Consider the following 20,825-nt stretch of genomic DNA (forward strand, 5'->3'; position numbering starts at 1 on the left):
CCATGTCTTCAGAAGAGATATGATAAGTGTGGGTCATTTTTTTACTATAAATCTCCACTTTCACTTTCACATTCTTCTTTTTAAGTTTTCGTTGATTAGCATTCTTCGTGCATATCGCCACCTACTGGGCGGAAAGCAGCATTTACAGTAAAAAAGTACTTAATTATTGATCAGATTCCCACCCACACCTATCATATCACTTCTGAAGACATGGATTACACCACTGGAGTCTTATGTGAAAGTGAAAGTGCAGATTTATAGTAGATGATGACTTAAATATTGATCTGTTTCTCACCCACACCCTTCATATCACTTCTGAAGACATGGATTAAACCACTGGAGTTTATGTTGACTTTATGTGCTTTTTGGAGCGTCAAAGTTCTGGTCACCATTCACTTGCATTGTATGGACCTACAGAACTGAAACACAAGGGTGAGTAAATGATGAGAGCATTTTCATTTTTGGGTGAACTGTACCTTTAAGAAGATTATGGCAGTGTGAAATAGTGTACAAATGAGCTTTCTCCTATTTCAGATTCAGAAACGTCAGTCGAGTGGGAGTATGGAAGACCGACCGTCTCTCTGGGCTCGGAATTATGTGGAATCCCTCCATCAGAATTCCAGAGCAACATTACTCTTCGGAAAGAACAATGTCCTGGTGCAGCCAGTATGTCAGCTGTGAATTATTACTCAAAACAATGCTGTGGTGATATGCCCGTTTCATTAAAGTAGCAATAAATCATGTCTGCTCTTTAGACGGATGATATGGAAGCGATCCCAGGATACCTCTCTCTTCATCAGACGGCCGATCTAATGACGCTGAAGTGGACTCCAAACCAGCTGATGAATGGCAACGTGGGAGAGTTTGATTATGAGAAAAGGTGCGTTCAGAGTGGCGAGGAGAACTTCTTTATGGTTTTTGTGTTTGGGATAGTAATAATCCAACAGTGTCCTTGTGTTTCATTTCTCCACAGTGTGTATTGGGATTATGCAATGACTATTCGTCTAGACGAAATCGTGTATTTGCACTGCCATCAACAAGGTAAACATATCAGTATTCAGGAATAGTTCTCCCAGAGGCAGGGACGGATTATGACTTGCAAAAGACCTGGGGCCAATTATCTCCAAGGGGCCCCCTCCACCCAAGGGTAGAGAGTTCGTTATTCATGTCCAAAAGAGTTTTCGAGCATGGGGTGATCACCAAACTAGATTGTGCAACCTTAAAGATTGAGGGCCCCTGGTAGTCGAGGGCCCCCTGGTAGTCAAGGGCCCCTGCATTCAGAGTGGTGATGAGAACATTTCCCTTGGTTTGGGTTCGTTATTCATGTCCAAAAGGGTTTTCGAGCATGGGGTGATCACCAAACTAGATTGTGCAACCTTAAAGATTGAGGGCCCCTGGTAGTCGAGGGCCCCCTGGTAGTCAAGGGCCCCTGCATTCAGAGTGGTGATGAGAACATTTCCCTTGGTTTGGGTTCGTTATTCATGTCCAAAAGGGTTTTCGAGCATGGGGTGATCACCAAACTAGATTGTGCAACCTTAAAGATTGAGGGCCCCTGGTAGTCGAGGGCCCCCTGGTAGTCAAGGGCCCCTGCATTCAGAGTGGTGATGAGAACATTTCCCTTGGTTTGGGTTCAGTTATTCATGTCCAAAAGGGTTTTCGAGCATGGGGTGATCACCAAACTAGATTGTGCAACCTTAAAGATTGAGGGCCCCTGGTAGTCGAGGGCCCCTGGTAGTCAAGGGCCCCTGCATTCAGAGTGGTGATGAGAACATCTCCCTTGGTTTGGGTTCGTTATTCATGTCCAAAAGGGTTTTCGAGCGGGGGGATCACCAAACTAGATTGTGCAACCTTAAAGATTGAGGGCCCCTGGTAGTTGAGGGCCCCCTGGTAGTCAAGGGCCCCTGCATTCAGAGTGGTGATGAGAACATCTCCCTTGGTTTGGGTTCGTTATTCATGTCCAAAAGAGTTTTCGAGCATGGGGTGATCACCAAACTAGATTGTGCAACCTTAAAGATTGAGGGCCCCTGGTAGTCGAGGGCCCCCTGGTAGTCAAGGGCCCCTGCATTCAGAGTGGTGATGAGAACATCTCCCTTGGTTTGGGTTCGTTATTCATGTCCAAAAGAGTTTTCGAGCGGGGGGATCACCAAACTAGATTGTGCAACCTTAAAGGCCAGGGCCCCCCTGGGTAGTCGAGGGCCCCCTGGTAGGCGAGGGCTGTCTGCTATTCAAGGGCCCCTGCATTCAGAGTGGTGATGAGAACATATCCCTTGGTTTGGGTTCGTTTTTCATACCCAAATGTGTTTTCGAACGGGGGGATCGCCAAACTAGATTGCGCAACCTTAAAGGGCAGGGCTCCCCCCGGGCAGTCAAGGGCCCCATTCGGTAATCCGGTCGGTAATCCCGGTCGGTAATCCGTCCCTGCCCAGAGGCATGATTTTCAGCAAGTAATGACTTCAATTGAGGTATGTGCGAGACGTCTTGAGCCAACAACTTGGAACGTTTTCAGGTGAAGACTATTTTTATATCAGCTGTAAATGAATGGATCAAGACGTCTCGATTAATAGGTAAAGATATGTCAAATGTACTTACATCTGCAGTTGACAGTGGTGGTACGGTGGTTCTGGTCAGCCAAGATGGAATCCAGAGACCACCGTTCCGGTTTCCAAAAGGAGGTCATATACTGCAGTTCCTCACGTGTCTGGAAACAGGCCTCCTTCCTCATGGACAGTTAGATCCTCCTCTGTGGTCACAAAGGGGAAAGGTCAGCAGAGAACTTTAGATGAGTCGGTCTTCAACAGGCTGAATAGGAAGCACTGGATTTTAGTGACGGCTTTGTTTCTTTTCCAGGGAAAGGTGTTCCCAAAACTGCGTAAAAGAAGTCCTCATGGATCCTGTGAGTCATTCTCAGACAAAGACGAAGATGAAGCCACTGACTATGTATTTCGGATAATATATCCAGGCAGTCAGGAGTTTGGTATGTGACGGCTAACATTGTTATTTGGTATATAACTACTAGCACCTAATAAACATGCAAAAAAAAAACATTTCTAGAGCAAATAATTTTCCTAAAATTCGATGTCCTCATATGTGGACAGCAGGACACAGTTGTGAAATTTTAAATAACACTAAACTATAGAAAGTCTGATTTATTTGATCAGATTCTTTATTATGTTTCCAGGAGTGTTGATTATTCATGTTTATGACATCACATCATAAATTTGCATAATTAATTCAGATTCAAAGTATCATCCAATCACTGTCAATCATGTTCAAATAAAATGATCCATTATAAATGTTGAATCTATGTACTGATGATCATCGTCCCATGTGTGTCAAACATGTTGAGTGATCCAAACATCATCTGCAGCCTGAAACTGAACTTTTGATCAGATTTTAGGAGTGAACACACTTAACTGCATAGAGAGCTATAGGATGCTCCCTTGCTCCCTATTTAGTGCACGACTTAACCTCCAGTGTGCTGTCTGTCTGCACTGGTCTCAGAACAGTTATAGAGAGCTATAGGATGCTCCCTTGATCCCTATTTAGTGCATGACTTAACCTCCAGTGTGCTGTCTGTCTGCACTGGTCTCAGAACAGTTATAGAGAGCTATAGGATGCTCCCTTGATCCCTATTTAGTGCATGACTTAACCTCCAGTGTGCTGTCTGTCTGCACTGGTCTCAGAACAGTTATAGAGAGCTATAGGATGCTCCCTTGCTCCCTATTTAGTGCATGACTTAACCTCCAGTGTGCTGTCTGTCTGCACTGGTCTCAGAACAGTTATAGAGAGCTATAGGATGCTCCCTTGCTCCCTATTTAGTGCATGACTTAACCTCCAGTGTGCTGTCTGTCTGCACTGGTCTCAGAACAGTTATAGAGAGCTATAGGATGCTCCCTTGCTCCCTATTTAGTGCATGACTTAACCTCCAGTGTGCTGTCTGTCTGCACTGGTCTCAGAACAGTTATAGAGAGCTATAGGATGCTCCCTTGCTCCCTATTTAGTGCATGACTTAAACTCCAGTGTGCTGTCTGTCTGCACTGGTCTCAGAACAGTTTGAAATTCATCTTATTTTCATCATAACTCCATATAAAGCCTCTGAAAGACACATTATTCAGTTTTTAGATGAACTCATTTATTCTCAGTGTGATAATGTAAATATTGATGTCTAAGGAAAAAATGTGCTAACGTACACATTAGTGCACATTGTGTTTATCAGAGTGGCATTTCGTGATAAATCGCTCAAATATTAAAAATGGCATATCAGATGAAACTAGAGACTCTAATCTTTAGTCTCAAACAGGTTTCAGTGTAAAAACGTAATTCAGTTTCTTACCAGATGTAGTTTTGTTGCTGTTTCTCCCAAAGACAAACTGCGCTGTGATTAGCACCATGTTGTTTTGTCACATGACTCAGTGTGTCAAAAGTTTAACCATTTACTGACAGCACAGATTCTCCTGAATTGAGATCAGTCGGTTTAAATCAATGTGAATTATGTGCTGCGTATAGCGAAGCCAAAATACAACGTCCACGCATGTGCACACGGGGTCGCACTAGGTTAAAGTTCTTTGATTCATGCTGCATTCACAAGTGAATTTATCTTAAACTAATTGATGGTTTCACATCATATTTTAGTGGCACCGGAACTGATCGATCAGGCAGTGAACATGTGGCAGCCGACACCCAGGAAGTCGTCTTGTTCTTCCTGTTCTCAGAACGGATCATCTGATGGTGGACTTCCTAACGGATGCAACCATGACAGGCCAGTCTGATGCCCAGATGATAGACTGTGGATTTAGTATATTTGAGCAAATATCTGTATTGTGGATTTCTGGTAATCGGGTGAATCCGACAAAGAAATGTCCACCTCATATTTCACCCCAAAATCTAAAAGAATTTTTTTTTGTGATTTATTAAATATTTATTTTATTTACTTTTATTTATTCATTAATTGTAATTATTTTAAATTCAAACCATGAACAACGAACCCCCCCTCCTCCCCCAACCAACAACTTTTGGGCATGAACAACGAACCCCCCCCCCCCCCACTCAACAACTTTTGGGCATGAACAACAAAACACCCCCCAACCAACAACTTTTGGGCATGAACAACAAAACCCCCCCACCAACCAACAACTTTTGGGCATGAACAACAAACACCCCCCCCCACTCAACAACTTTTGGGCATGAACAGCAAAACAACCCCCCCAACCAACAACTCTTGGGCATGAACAACAAACCACCCCCACAATCAACAACTTTTGGGCATGAACAACAAACCCCCCCAACCAACAACTTTTGGGCATGAACAACGAACTCCCCCTCCCCCCAACCAACAACTTTTGGGCATGAACAACGAACCCCCTCCCCACTCAACAACTTTTGGGCATGAACAGCAAAACAACCCCCCAACCAACAACTTTTGGGCATGAACAACAAAACCACCCCCCACAATCAACAACTTTTGGGCATGAACAACGAACCCCCCCAACCAACAACTTTTGGGCATGAACAACGAACCCCCACCCCCCAACCAACAACTTTTGGGCATGAACAACGAACCCCCCAAACAACAAATTTTGGCCATGAACAACAAAACACCCCCCAACCGACAACTTTTGGGCATGAACAACGAACCACGAGATTTTATCATGAGATTTACTGTTTGTTTATTTGTTCCTCATTCAGGGCGCCACTGAAGTTACTCTGCGAGACCATGAAACATCAGATCATTTCTCGTGCTTTCTACGGCTGTATGTATCACATAACATGGTCTCGTACGCACCTCAGGAAACGTTTTGTTGTTATGACTCGTGATCTGATGTGTCTTTAAGGGTTGGCGTACTGCCGTCACCTGTCCACCGTCCGCACACACCTGTCGGCCCTAGTCAACCCCACCATCGTCGAGCCGGATATTCCTTATGATGCTAAAGGAGGACTCTCAGCAGAGGTGTGGAAAACGTTTCTACAGGACAGCACTGTATGTGACACTCCATACATCTTTAAAATGCACAAATGCTCCATGCCTTCGGATTTGAGCAGTAATCTCCCTCTCCTGTGCAGTTTCACGAGGAAGAGGAACTTCTGCGTCTGGTGTATTATGGTGGTGTAGAGCCGTCTCTGCGTAAAGAGGTCTGGCCCTTCCTGTTAGGACACTATCAGTTCACCATGACACTTCAAGAACGCAAAGAGGTGAGCTGAAGTGACTCTTTCATTGATGGCGCTGGACCAAAAACTGGCAGAAGGTGTTTAAAGCTATCATGAAACTTATTTACTTTCTTAAAGGGACAGTTCACCTAAAACCATCCCTTTAAGTAAAACCTCAGAGCCATAATTGCGCTAAACTCTTTTTAGATGGACGAGCAGATCCGAGCGTGTTACGAGCAGACGATGAGCGAGTGGTTGGGATGTGAAGCCATCGTACGACAGCGCGAGAAGGAACTGCACGCCGCGGCTATTGCTAAATGTGCGTCTGGTGCCAGCGTGGACCACGGATCGTGCCACGACTCAACCATCAGCACGGATGTAAATGTTTATGCTCGTATCTTCCTACACATATCGGCTGTGCTGGGAACCAGCAAGAAGTTGTAGATATAAACTGACGTTTACATGCATTTAATGCGATTAATGCATTTGTGTTTCTCTCTCTGGTCGTCGCAGGGCAGCAGCTCAGATAAACACAGTCACGCGTGTTCACAGAGCGACTCCAATAGCAGCACTCAGGTGAGATATTAATCATGCATTCATAAAACAACATGAAATCAGAATTGACCCCACCCAGAGGACTATATGTGTATATATACAGTATACAAGCCCTTCATCAATTATTACTGGTACTTTTCAAATGTCTTTTATGTATAGATTTGACGGTTTTAGTCTCCTCCCAGACCCAAACTTTCAATATTTAAGTGTCAAAATACAAATTATTACAAGTTTAAAACTATAAGTCAAACAAAAAAGTGAAATACACATAAACCTTTTCGATATTTTTGTGTGAAAATGATTTCTTTCAACTTTTACTAAATGACCACATCATTATAATTTTGTATATATTTTAATAATATATTAATATAATAATAATAATAATAATAATAATAGCATTAATCATATTTGAATATAGTAAAATATTAATATTATGAATTATATTTAATGACATTTTTATAATATATATATATATTTAATATTTATTTTCCTATAAAAATTATAATAGCATTAATAATGTTTTTATATAATATTACATTCATATTATGAATTCATAATATTTAAATACATTTTTATAATATGTTTTTTACTATAATTTAATATACATATATTTTAATATAAAAGATTATAATAGAATTAATAATATTTGTATATAATAATAATACATTTATATTATTAATTCATTATATTTAAATACATTTTTATAATGTTTTTTACTATAATTAAATATAAGTATATTTTAATATAAAAAATTATAATATAATTAAGAATATATTTATCTAATAATAATAAATTCATATTATTAATTCATTATATTTAAATACATTTTTATAATATAGTTTTTTATATAATTAAATATTTGTATATTTTAATATAAAAAATTATAATAGCATTAATAATATTTGTATATAATAATAATAAATTAATATGATTAATTCATAATATTTAAATAAATTGTTATAATATGTTTTTTAATACAATTAAATATACATATATTTTAATTCAAAAAATTATAATAGCATTAATAATATTTTTATATAATAATAATAATACATTAATATTATTAATTAATTGTATTTAAATACATTTTTATAATATATTTTTTTATATAATTAAATATATGTATATTTTAATATAAAACAATTATAATAGCATTACGTATATTTTAATATAGTAAAATATTAATATTATTAATTATATTTAATGACATTTTAATATGTACAATTTTAATATAACTTTTTAAATATGACATATTTTCAAAACATTATTATCGTCATTTCTAATCAAGCAAAACTATGCAGAAAGTAGGAAAATGTTATTTCATTGTGTGTGTTAAGGATGCATAAAATGTTAGCTATGAAATAAGCCTTAGCAAGACAAAGGAGTCGTTCATTTTATTTCAGAAAATTTAAATGTCAAATTGAAATGACAATTTTCATGACAAAAATGACATAAATCTCCTGTGATACAACTAGTGAGAGTGTGAAAAATATTTTAACGAGATTTTAAGTATTAAACCATATATGTACATATGTCGAAATGTATCTCACGTTTTATCTGTTTGACCATCCACAGGTATTTGGGTCTGTTGATGAGGTGGACCCAATTGAATCTGAGCCCAAGCCAAAAAATGAGAAGCCACAGCCCAAAATTCCCAACGGAGCTCTCCCAAATTGCACTAGTTCTCCGGACTCTGGTCATCCATCATCTCGTAACTTCTCCGTGACCTCCGGGATGTCAGACTGCTCTCCGAGCACCGAGGAGGCTTCAGCAACACAAGAGTCTGGGCCAAAAACCTCAGCTCGAGAACCGTCAACTGTGACCTCAGAGGTTCCCCCTAAAGGTCACACAGATATTCCTCCCAGTTCTGCCCTGGATAACAAGTCCAAAGAGGAGCCAACGCAAAACATCTCCACCGCTCGGGACACACCGAAGGAAGATGCTGTCATCTCACAAACTGAGAGCATTACTTCAGATGTCGAGGAGGTCAAACCTCCAGTGAGTGGCAAACCACAAACCTCTGATGCTGAAGAATCATGTAGGACTGAAACACACAAGTCCGGAGTTTCCGAAGAAGACGATCCGAACTCAAAAAGCGCAACTGAAGGTGTGGAAAACACTGAGCCTAAAATGCAACCCCGCCCTGAAACCGACGGCAAAAAACCTTCCGATGACAATGAAAACGAGCGTGAACGTCAATCATCAAAAGATCCAATTGAAGAAACAACCAAATCCTCAAATTCACAAGAGGTCAACCGCTTGGTTGAGGGATGTGCTGCCGCACCATCTGTAGAAGATAACACGAAATCAGAGGCTGACCAGAACACAGATTTAAAAGCTGAAGAAGGCAAAGACGTTGACTCCAAATGTAGTGATCCAGACCTGAAAGAGGACGTCAAACGGATCTCTCAAACGGATGACAACAAACCTGAAGCTTTAGGTGAACACATGACCTTTGAGATGACCAGCAACATATCGAAAAGTTCATCTGAACCAAACAACCCAATGGATGCTGAAACCTCCAGTACGCCACAAATGACCCGCTGGGATTCTGATCGCAGTAGAGCCACGTCACTAATCAAACAAATTATCGAATCAGAGTCGGAAAGCTGCGGCCTGATCAGCTCGCTATCAAAACAATCTCCAGATATGTCCGACGACTCGCCTTCGGCCTTGGAAATGGAGGAGATTTCTTCTTCTGTGGTATACATGCCTTCGGAGTGTAACACATTGAAGATGCCTCTCACATTGGCTCGTCCCATGGCGGTGTCCACCTCGAGGGCGAAATCGGCCATGGGAATGCCAGCTTTGGAGCTCTGCATGGACCCCGGTGTGGACACGAGCCCGGAGGAAACGGAATCGGCGCTCTCCGAGGAAGAACCGGAGATGGAGAACTTATTACCGAAACCAGACTCTCTGGCGGTCACGGGAGAACACAAGAACGACATAGCATCTCCGGTGTTGTCGATTGGGACCACTTACTCAGTAAGATCACCTGCAGCTCCGGAAGAATTCTCAGTTCGATATTGTGAGATCATCAAAGATGGTCGCTACAGATTTCCCAATTCGATTCCCATTTCAATTCGATTTGATTTCACTACAGACCAGGGCTGGACTGGGAAGACAATTCGGGGCCGGGATTTTACATATCAACTGGCCTAAAAGTTGTTGAGCGGGGGTGGGGGGGGGGGCACTGTCCTTCTCTGCATATCCCGGTGTGGTTTTGTGGTCCATCGCAGCCCATTCGGCCCGGTTCGCGGCCGACCCACCGGACCCATCGGTTCTCCCGATGGCCAGTCCATGGCCTGATCACCCCCAAGTGCGTCGGCCCACTGGGAAAATGCCCAGGAGGCCAGGTTTACCAGTCCAGCCCTGCTACAGACTGATCTGACAGTGAAATCAGTAACAGTCGGTTGACTTCTCTTCAGCTAAAATCGGTATGTGCATACCGAAATTCGAAACTCTGCCCCCAGTGGCCAAAGCGGTAAGTGTTGTTGGGCGTGTGGGTACATGTGAGCTCCGTTTTCTCCAAGTAGGTATAGCCTCAGGCCGGAGATCTCCAAAAGAGGGTGGGGTTATGCCAGAAGGGGCGGGTTACGCCAAAACGGGGTTGCACCAACTCCAAAAGGGGCGTCGTTTCCAGGGAAAGGGTTGGGTTATTTTTGCTGGCGGTTTGGATCTCTGCCTGCAGCTATAGCCGTTTTCTGGGTGGCACCACATGTGAAGGTAAACACGCTGATTTTACGGTCCCGAAAGTTTCGGAAACATCATGTCGACTTCCCTTGTCATCATGTTGGTAATTAATAGATTCAAAGCAATAAATGTTGTTTAGATTAGAAACATCTCCAATGAGACACTCAAGCAAAAGTTCAGCATCACTAGAAGTATGTATATCCTTTAAAAAAATGTCCATTAATTTTCCATAATTTTCCATAATGTTTCCGAGCAGCAAGAGCTAGTAGACCTGTACACGCTCAATCTACACCGTATTGACAAAGACGTCCAGCGATGTGATAGAAACTACTGTTATTTCACTCCGGCCAACCTCGAGAAACTACGCAACATCATGTGCAGGTAAAACACACTCTTGAAATTCATGTCATATTATTATTATGTCATATTTAAAGTATGCATTACGCTAACACTCCACGTTCAATATTGTTTTTGCCCGTCAGTTATGTGTGGCAGCATCTTGACATCGGTTACGTCCAGGGAATGTGTGATTTGCTTGCACCCCTGCTGGTCATTCTGGATGATGGTATGTTTGATGTTAAGTCCTAAACTATTTAATAACCCCTCTAACCGTACTGAGCTCTAGACCGTGCCAACTCGTTCAAAGCCACGCTCAAAGTTGTTATAGTGGGGACACACACACACACACACACACACACACACACACACACCTGTGTACACACATCAGATGAATTAAAGGGACAGTTCACCCAAAAATCTAAACTCTCTCATCATTTACTCACCCTCGTGCCCCCTGGACCTGGGAGGAGGCAGGATGTAAAAACATCAACAAAATAGGCGAGGGACAAAGGCCAACATTGAGCGACAAAGAGAGAGAGAGAGAGAGAGAGAGAGGGAAAAAACTCACTCACCGGTTCTCTGATGCGTCGTCGTGTGGTCCACTGATCACTCCTCCACCCTCTCAGGCAGATGGCAGCCGATCCTCCCCGGGCAGACCAGAGTCAGACCAACCCCCAACGGGCAGAACGCCCCTCCGCGTTGTCGCCGACGTCGTGGGGACTCTCCTCCGCCCCTTGTAGCGGCTCCTTCGCTCCAGGCGGTCGGGGAGTCCAGTCCCCACTCGGCCCGTGGACGGCGGCCGTTCTCCACATCCGGGCGGTCAGGCTACTCAGTCCCCCGCCGGATGGTAGCGCCGCTCCCCTGGGTGGAAAGTGTCGAGGACTCCGCGACAGGCATCCCTACTCCTTCCCGGGTTTAGGCACCAATGTAAAGCAGATCAATGGAAAGGAGGCGAGAACCGGCTTGACAATATAAATAATAATATTAATATGAAAAATACACAAACATAAACACACAGAACAGCTGCCTGTAATTCTGTCTCTCTCAAACTGTCGTCACCGGCCACCTTTATCCCTCGCGAGCCCCCATCAGGCTGATTAGGGACCGGGCGTGCATTGTTCCAGCCCTCCCTCCTCCGCTCTACAGCAGCATAAAAGTAATCCATAAAACTCCAGTGGTTTAATCCATGTCTTACCAATATTTTGGTCCTTTTTTACAATATATCTCCACTTTCGCTTTCAATTCAACATTCTTCTTTGTTTTTGGCGATTCGTATTCTTGTGCATATCGCCACCTATTGGGCAGGGAGAATTTATGATAAAAAAGGACTGGCATACCGGGCATTTTCCTGGTGGGCCGACGCACTTAGGGGCCGATCAGGGGCGGACTGGCCATCGGGAGAACTGAGCGGGCCGATGTGTCGGCCGCGAAACGTGCTGATTGGGCTGCGATAGGATAAATTGGGCCGTTGCCCATGTTCAACAAGTTTTGGGCCAGTTGCCCATTTCTCTTCCTAGTCCAGCCTTGCCCACACCTATCATATCACTTCTGAATACATGGATTAAACAACTGGAGTCGTATGGGTTACTTTTATGCTGCCTTTATGTGCTTTCTGGTCACCATTCACTTGTATTGTATGGACCTACAGAGATTTGTGCTCTGCTGAAGAAATAAAGTCACACACATCTAGGATGGCATGAGGGTGAGGAAATGATGAGAGAACTTTCATTTTTGGGGTGAACTGTCCCTTTAAATGTCTGTAAGTCAAGCTTAAATCAATAAGCCACTTGATTGTGTGTTTCAATGCGTTATGGCAATTTTACCATTGATAAGGGCGGTTTAGGCACTCGCACTGGCTGTAATGTGTATTTTGACACTTTAACAGTGATTTTAAAGTGAAGCAATAGTCCTTGAGTAGCTTAATGCTATCATTTATTGCATATGTCTGAATAATCTCTTTATTACTGTTTCAAATCAGAGGCAATGGCGTTCAGCTGCTTCACGGAGCTCATGAAGAGAATGAATCACAACTTTCCTCACGGCGGCGCAATGGACACACACTTCGCCAACATGCGCTCACTCATCCAGGTTCTGTACAGAATCACATGAACATGCTAAACACATACACATACTAAACACATGCACATACTAAACACATGCACATACACATACTAAACCCATGCACATACTAAACACATGCATATGCTAAACACATGCACATACTAAACACATGCACATACTAAACACATGCACATACTAAACACATGCACATACACATACTAAACACATGCACATACACATACTAAACACATGCACATACTAAACACATGCACATACACATACTAAACACATGCACATACTAAACACATGCACATACTAAACACATGCACATACACATACTAAACACATGCACATACTAAACACATGCATATGCTAAACACATGCACATACTAAACACATGCACATACACATACTAAACACATGCACATACTAAACACATGCACATACACATACTAAACACATGCACATACTAAACACATGCATATACAAATACTAAACACATGCACATGCTAAACACGTGCACATACTAAACACATTCACATGCTAAACACATGCACATGCTAATCACATGCACATACACATACTAAACACATGCACATACTAAACACATGCATATGCTAAACACATGCACATACTAAACACATGCATATACACATACTAAACACATGCACATACTAAACACATGCATATGCTAAACACATGCACATACTAAACACATGCACATACACATACTAAACACATGCACATACTAAACACATACACATACTAAACACATGCACATACTAAACACATGCATATGCTAAACACATGCACATACTAAACACATGCACATACACATACTAAACACATGCATATACTAAACACATGCACATACACATACTAAACACATGCACATACACATACTAAACACATGCACATACTAAACACATGCACATACACATACTAAACACATACACATACTAAACACATGCACATACTAAACACATGCATATGCTAAACACATGCACATACTAAACACATGCATATGCTAAACACATGCACATACACATACTAAACACATGCACATACTAAACACATGCACATACTAAACACATGCACATACACATACTAAACACATGCACATACTAAACACATGCATATGCTAAACACATGCACATACTAAACACATGCATATGCTAAACACATGCACATACTAAACACATGCATATGCTAAACACATACACATACTAAACACATGCATATGCTAAACACATGCACATACACATACTAAACACATGCACATACTAAACACATGCACATGCTAAACACATGCACATACTAAACACATGCACATGCTAAACACATGCACATACTAAACATGCACAAACTAAACACATGCACATACTAAACACATGCACATACTAAACACATGCACATGCTAAACACATGCACATGCTAAACACATGCACATACTAAACACATGCACATACTAAACACATGCATATGCTAAACACATGCACATACTAAACACATGCACATGCTAAACACATGCACATACTAAACACATGCACATGCACATACTAAACACATGCATATGCTAAACACATGCATATGCTAAACACATGCACATACTAAACACATGCACATACTAAACACATGCACATGCTAAACACATGCACATGCTAAACACATGCACATACTAAACACATGCACATACTAAACACATGCATATGCTAAACACATGCACATACTAAACACATGCACATACACATACTAAACACATGCACATACACATACTAAACACATGCACATACTAAACACATGCACATACACATACTAAACACATGCACATACTAAACACATGCACATACTAAACACATGCACATACACATACTAAACACATGCACATGCTAAACACATGCACATACTAAACACATGCACATGCTAAGCACATGCACATACTAAACACATGCACATACTAAACACATGCACATACACATACTAAACACATGCACATGCTAAACACATGCACATACTAAACACATGCACATACTAAACACATGCACATACACATACTAAACACATGCACATACTAAACACATGCACATACTAAACACATGCACATACACATACTAAACACATGCACATGCTAAACACATGCACATACTAAACACATGCACATGCTAAGCACATGCACATGCTAAGCACATGCACATACTAAACACATGCACATGCTAAACACATGCACATACTAAACACATGCACATACACATACTAAACACATGCACATGCTAAGCACATGCACATACTAAACACATGCACATACACATACTAAACACATGCACATACACATACTAAACACATGCACATGCTAAGCACATGCACATACTAAACACATGCACATGCTAAACACATGCACATACTAAACACATGCACATACACATACTAAACACATGCACATGCTAAGCACATGCACATACTAAACACATGCACATGCTAAACACATGCACATACTAAACACATGCACATGCTAAACACATGCACATACTAAACACATGCACATACTAAACACATGCATATACACATACACATAAACAACACATGCACATACACACGCTAAACACATGCACATACTAAACACATGCACATACACATACTAAACACATGCTAAACACATGCACATGCTAAACACATGCACATGCTAAACACATGTACACGCTAAACACATGCACACGCTAAACACATGCACATACTAAACACATGCACACGTATGCTGTACATATGAACCGCTGTGTGTCTGGTTCATTCAATTTGCCTATAAAACCTCTTTAGATTCTGGACGCTGAACTGTTTGAGCTCATGCAGCAGAACGGAGATTACACTCACTTTTACTTCTGTTACCGCTGGTTCCTCTTGGACTTTAAAAGAGGTGAGTGTCAGCACTGTGTCTGGAATATTCCAGGTTATCCGTGACAAGCTGCGACAGATTCAAACCCTCGATTTATAAAAAAGAATGTGTGTAAATGGGGTTTCATTGATGCATTTCCACTGAAAGTCTATGGGGCAAGTGTACATCAGTAATGGAATGAACAAATGCACAATCATCTCATCATTGCAAACTCCGCCCATAGCAACCGCACTGGTAACGGAAAGCTATAATAAGTAGTCCCACCTCAAAAGGACCATTTTGAGCACCTCTGGAACGTGGATAGAAGAGTTACATCTACCGAATTAATATGCAAGTTCTCTTTTTGTTCACCGCTCTTTCCAGAAATGGTGTATGATGACGTGTTCACCTTATGGGAGACCATCTGGTCCGCGCGTTACGCCTCATCGGAGCACTTCGTACTCTTCATCGCGCTGGCTTTGGTGGAGCTGTACCGCGACATCATCCTGGAGAACAACATGGACTTCACGGACATCATCAAGTTCTTCAACGGTGAGATGAGCGCGATGATTTGACCTTTAAATGCACGCGCAATCAACGTTATAACGATGCTATTTTTCATTACATCTCGTTCTAGAAATGGCCGAACATCACGACGTCCCAAAGCTGCTGGTGATGGCGCGAGACTTGGCCCACAAGGTCCAGATTCTGATCGAGAATAAGTGATTGGGTTTCAGCCTCTGCGCCTGTTTAAGGCTGTATTAACAAAACTAACCCCTGAAATGAGCGTTGTTTAGTCGTCTAATATTGCCAGAACAGTTACATTTTCCACCCGTTCCACAAAGACAGATGTTAGCCAAATTAATCAAAGCCACCATATACATGATTCTAGAATGATCCGGCTAGTTCATGACATGTTTCCTATTGAACGAGAAAGCCAACAGATGACAATTTTGACACCATGAGGTCCTTAAAGAAGGTCAAAGACGATTAATAACCGAATATATAAGTGAGATATTAAAGTATGCATGAAGACTAGTTTTACACAAGGTTTGAGGATGTCAACAAATGGCTAAATATATATAAATATATAAATATATATATATATATAAAGATGATCTATAAAGGCAATGGTGTGTGATAAAATGCTTAAGTGCAGCCTTACTAATACAGATTTTATAAAAGCACAATTATTAAAAACAATGCTGTATATGTATTTATTTTTTAATAAATAATGAAAGTGGGTTATTCATCGGTCACCATCTTTACTCTCAATGCTTAGAAATTAATCGGAGTTTAAAGCGAATTAACGTCATTTTCAGCTCATTGGGTGAAACTCACAAGAAATTCATGCAAATTCGTTGTTCGTTGAAAAGACATTTTGTTCGTGACAATCAAGCAAATGTTTCCCAAATTCTCATTTCCTGTAACACAGTAAAATTGAACTATATTACAGCCATTTAAATCTATTGAGAAACGCCCCCTAGTGGCCCCTTTGGTATCCACGGTCATTTTTGAGCGGAAGGTTCAGATGTGTGATGATGACGACGTGACATGAGAACAATAAATGTGCTTTTATTTTGGGATTTCATGCTATTCTGAACATTTTAGCATTCATTTGCATATACAAATAAGCACATTAACACGACTTGAGAACCGTCATGCCAGTAATGACTGTGTGTCTGATGACTCGTAACCTGATTTAATAGTTTATCACAAGATGTTTGTAGATATATTCAGACATTATCAAAGTATTATTTGTCAAAGTTTAAAATGTTGAAATGGATTTGAAGTGTCAGTTTCTGCAGTTTATGTCATTCTGCTGCAGTCAAACCTGACCATGGTGTTACAAACAGAAAACACAGAATAAACATTTTAATACCAATTATTTATTTATAACATTAAAATGTAAAAACTCAAAGTAAATTAATAATAATGTCTAGAAAATAAACATCATGAAACAGAAAAGAACTGCAAATTAAATTAGAGGATAAAACAGAAGAATCAGAGTAAACATCGAGCAATTCTAAGATTTCTATAGTAAAACTTTATTTTGCAAACATATGTGTGTGTGTGAGTGTGTGTGTGTGTGAGTGTTTCTGTGTGAGTGTGTGTGAGAGTGTGTGTGAGTGTGTGTGTGTGTGAGTGTTTCTGTGTGAGTGTGTGTGAGAGTGTGTGTGAGTGTGTGTGTGTGTGAGTGTTTCTGTGTGAGTGTGTGTGAGAGTGTGTGTGAGTGTGTGTGTGTGTGAGTGTTTCTGTGTGAGTGTGTGTGAGAGTGTGTGTGTGTGTGAGTGTTTCTGTGTGAGTGTGTGTGAGAGTGTGTGTGAGTGTGTGTGTGTGTGAGTGTTTCTGTGTGAGTGTGTGTGAGAGTGTGTGTGTGTGTGTGTGTGAGTGTGTGTGTGTGTGTGAGTGTTTCTGTGTGAGTGTGTGTGAGAGTGTGTGTGTGTGTGTGAGTGTTTCTGTGTGAGTGTGTGTGAGAGTGTGTGTGCGTGTGCGTGTGCGTGTTTTTGTGATTTACGAGGACAATTTTGTAAGTTACAAACTGGTAATTACAAGGGTATTATGCTATAAATGTGATTTATGAGGACATTTCTAGTGTCCCCATAATTCAAATCGCTTATAAATCATACTAAACAAAGTTTTATTGAAAATGTAAAAATGCAGAAGGTTTTCTGTGAGGGTTAGGTTTAGGGGTTGTGTTAGGTTTAGAGGATAGAATCTATAGTTTATACAGTATAAAAGTCATTATGTCTATGGAAAGTCCTCATAATGATAGGTAGACCAACATGTGTGTGTGTGTGTGTGAGAGAGTGTGTGTGAGAGTGTGTGTGTGAGTGTTTCTGTGTGAGTGTGTGTGTGTGTGTGTGTGTGTGTGTGTGTGCGAGAGGGTTTGTGTGTGTGTGTGTGTGAGAGGGTTTGTGTGTGTGTGTGTGTGAGAGAGTGTGTGAGTGTTTCTGTGTGAGTGTGTGTGAGAGTGTACTGCATTGTGAGTGTGTGAGAGTGTACTGCATTGTGAGTGTGTGTGTTTGTGTGTGTGAGTGAGTGTGTGCGTGTGTGTGTGTGAGAGTGTGTGTGTGTGACTGTTTGTGTGTGAGTGTGTGTGTGAGAGTGTACTGCATTGTGAGTGTGTGCGTGTGTGTGTGAGAGTGTTCTGCATTGTGAGTGTGTGTGTGTATGTGTGTGTGTGAGAGTGTACTGCATTGTGTGTGTGTGTGTGAGAGTTTGTGTGTGAGTGAGAGTGTACTGCATTGTGTGTGTGTGTGTGTGTGTGTGTGTGTGTGTGTGTGTGTGTGTGTGTGTGTGTGTGTGTGTGTGTGTGTGAGTGTGTGCATGTATATTTTGAACTGATTTATTGATGGTATTTGACCGATAAAAAAAATAGCTCTGTGTTTTTGTCTTTCCCATTCGTTTTAAATGGTCTGTCATTTTTGACCGCGAATACCAAAGGTGTCAATTTATTTTATTTTTTCACGACCACTTAGACTTATCGAATCAAGCCCAACTCGATTTCTGTATATTCAGATGGCAACGTCACCAAGTCTTGCACTGCTCAGATAAAGGAAATTATACATTTGAAAAAAATTTATTTCGGTCAAAAATGACCGAATACCATAAGAGGGTTAAGTATAATAAACAAATCTGAATGCATTACAGTAATGAGAGTTTAAATGTGCTTCATTGTCATTATTCTAAATCTTATTGCTTGTAAAGCGGGCTTCTTTAAGCTAAATTTAGTAAGATTCACCCAAAAACAATTTTTTGCCCCTTAGTAACTTCACTCATCACTCATATAATAGAGTATGTTGAGCTGCTACACAATGAAGTACCTCACTAAGTGAACCAACTTTACTGTAAACAAGATATTTTCATTTGTATGGATCTTTTTGCCTTAAGTGTCTCTGTTCAGGGAATGTGCGGTGGACGCTTGTGTGTGTGTGTGTGTGTGTGTGTGTGTGTGTGTGTGTGTGTGTGTGTGTGTGTGCTTGGGTTTTACTTGGTTACAGATGTATCAGATATATGCCATATTGCGTGTGTTTGTGTCTGTACAGATGTGATTTACCAGCAGCCAAATGTTTTTTATTTTTGTCCCATATGTTGAGCACTTGTTAGATTTGATGTGATTGTAGTAAACGGCTAAAACACGTGTAATTCAGACCGATTGGTTAAAGTGCCAGTGTTATAAACACTTATTTCCCCTGTTATATTCCAATTTCATCATCATATATCTTAATATTTATTGCTGTTTTATGCTCTATGTTATTAGCTTACATTGAATGATACTGTATGTAGCTGACAATATTATAATATCTACAAATGTTGGATGTGTGAATTGTAAAAACATTATTAATGTATTCGGCTCATTGCCTCTGTGACATGAACCGCTGACAACAATAGACACAAAAGATTGAAATTGTATGCAAAACCTATATATTTTTATTGTATTCAGTGAAACTACATAGTATATTGTCAGAAATGTGTGCAGCATATGGTATAATCTGTATTATAATATGGAATAAATGTGTGTGTTTTTGGTGTATTGTGTTGTACATAAAAGCAACTGGTGTAAAAATGTCAAATTATGTACATTAATCAAGTGCATTTTACTCTTCACTGGAAAATATTACAAACATGGCATCAAAAATACTGTTTATTCGATGTATGATGGAAGGCTGGGCACAATACAAATGAGATTACAAACATTTAACAATTAATTATGTGTATGCATGTATATATATATATATATATATACATCATATATATAGATAGGTATGTAGGTATATATATACACCTGGTATGCCCCGACCCTGTACATAGTGATGGAGTTTGCGATGGATCTCCCGATGGCTGGATGGATATCTCTATATATATATATATATATATCCATACCATCCATATATTATTTGTATTTATTGTTAGTTGTCATGGGGTATTATGTAATGTCTCCTCAAAATATAATTTATCCTAGGTATGAATACGGATGTCAATGTTTGAGTGTCAGTGTATGTCTGTCTATGTTGGCTTTGAAATAGACTATGATGACTTGCAAAACCAGTGTATCCATCACTTTAACCTAATATATAGTTAAAGCATATGTTATTATGGTATACTAGTCCTATTTTTATTTAGTGAAGCTGTGCACAAGCTGGAAAATATTACAAATATTAAT

General features: G+C 40.5%; 1 protein-coding gene across 1 annotated transcript in view; it reads left to right on the plus strand.

Annotated features, from left to right (window-relative positions):
• Positions 1 to 20,224, plus strand: part of LOC127636447 (small G protein signaling modulator 1-like) — a 33,590-nt gene extending 13,366 nt beyond the window's left edge. The window contains exons 8-25 of the mRNA XM_052116924.1: positions 535 to 666; positions 756 to 880; positions 974 to 1,041; positions 2,598 to 2,761; positions 2,848 to 2,974; positions 4,633 to 4,759; positions 5,686 to 5,750; positions 5,832 to 5,977; positions 6,061 to 6,189; positions 6,352 to 6,522; positions 6,658 to 6,720; positions 8,275 to 9,684; positions 10,649 to 10,773; positions 10,875 to 10,957; positions 12,710 to 12,819; positions 15,604 to 15,700; positions 16,043 to 16,210; positions 16,296 to 20,224. Coding sequence (XP_051972884.1) covers positions 535 to 666; positions 756 to 880; positions 974 to 1,041; positions 2,598 to 2,761; positions 2,848 to 2,974; positions 4,633 to 4,759; positions 5,686 to 5,750; positions 5,832 to 5,977; positions 6,061 to 6,189; positions 6,352 to 6,522; positions 6,658 to 6,720; positions 8,275 to 9,684; positions 10,649 to 10,773; positions 10,875 to 10,957; positions 12,710 to 12,819; positions 15,604 to 15,700; positions 16,043 to 16,210; positions 16,296 to 16,384 — 3,399 coding nt within the window. The 3' untranslated portion in view covers positions 16,385 to 20,224. The remainder of the gene's footprint in view (positions 1 to 534; positions 667 to 755; positions 881 to 973; positions 1,042 to 2,597; positions 2,762 to 2,847; positions 2,975 to 4,632; positions 4,760 to 5,685; positions 5,751 to 5,831; positions 5,978 to 6,060; positions 6,190 to 6,351; positions 6,523 to 6,657; positions 6,721 to 8,274; positions 9,685 to 10,648; positions 10,774 to 10,874; positions 10,958 to 12,709; positions 12,820 to 15,603; positions 15,701 to 16,042; positions 16,211 to 16,295) is intronic.
• The last annotated feature ends 601 nt before the right edge of the window (positions 20,225 to 20,825 follow it).

Source organism: Xyrauchen texanus, chromosome 44 (assembly GCF_025860055.1).
Source record: "Xyrauchen texanus isolate HMW12.3.18 chromosome 44, RBS_HiC_50CHRs, whole genome shotgun sequence".
Lineage (NCBI taxonomy): Eukaryota > Metazoa > Chordata > Actinopteri > Cypriniformes > Catostomidae > Xyrauchen > Xyrauchen texanus.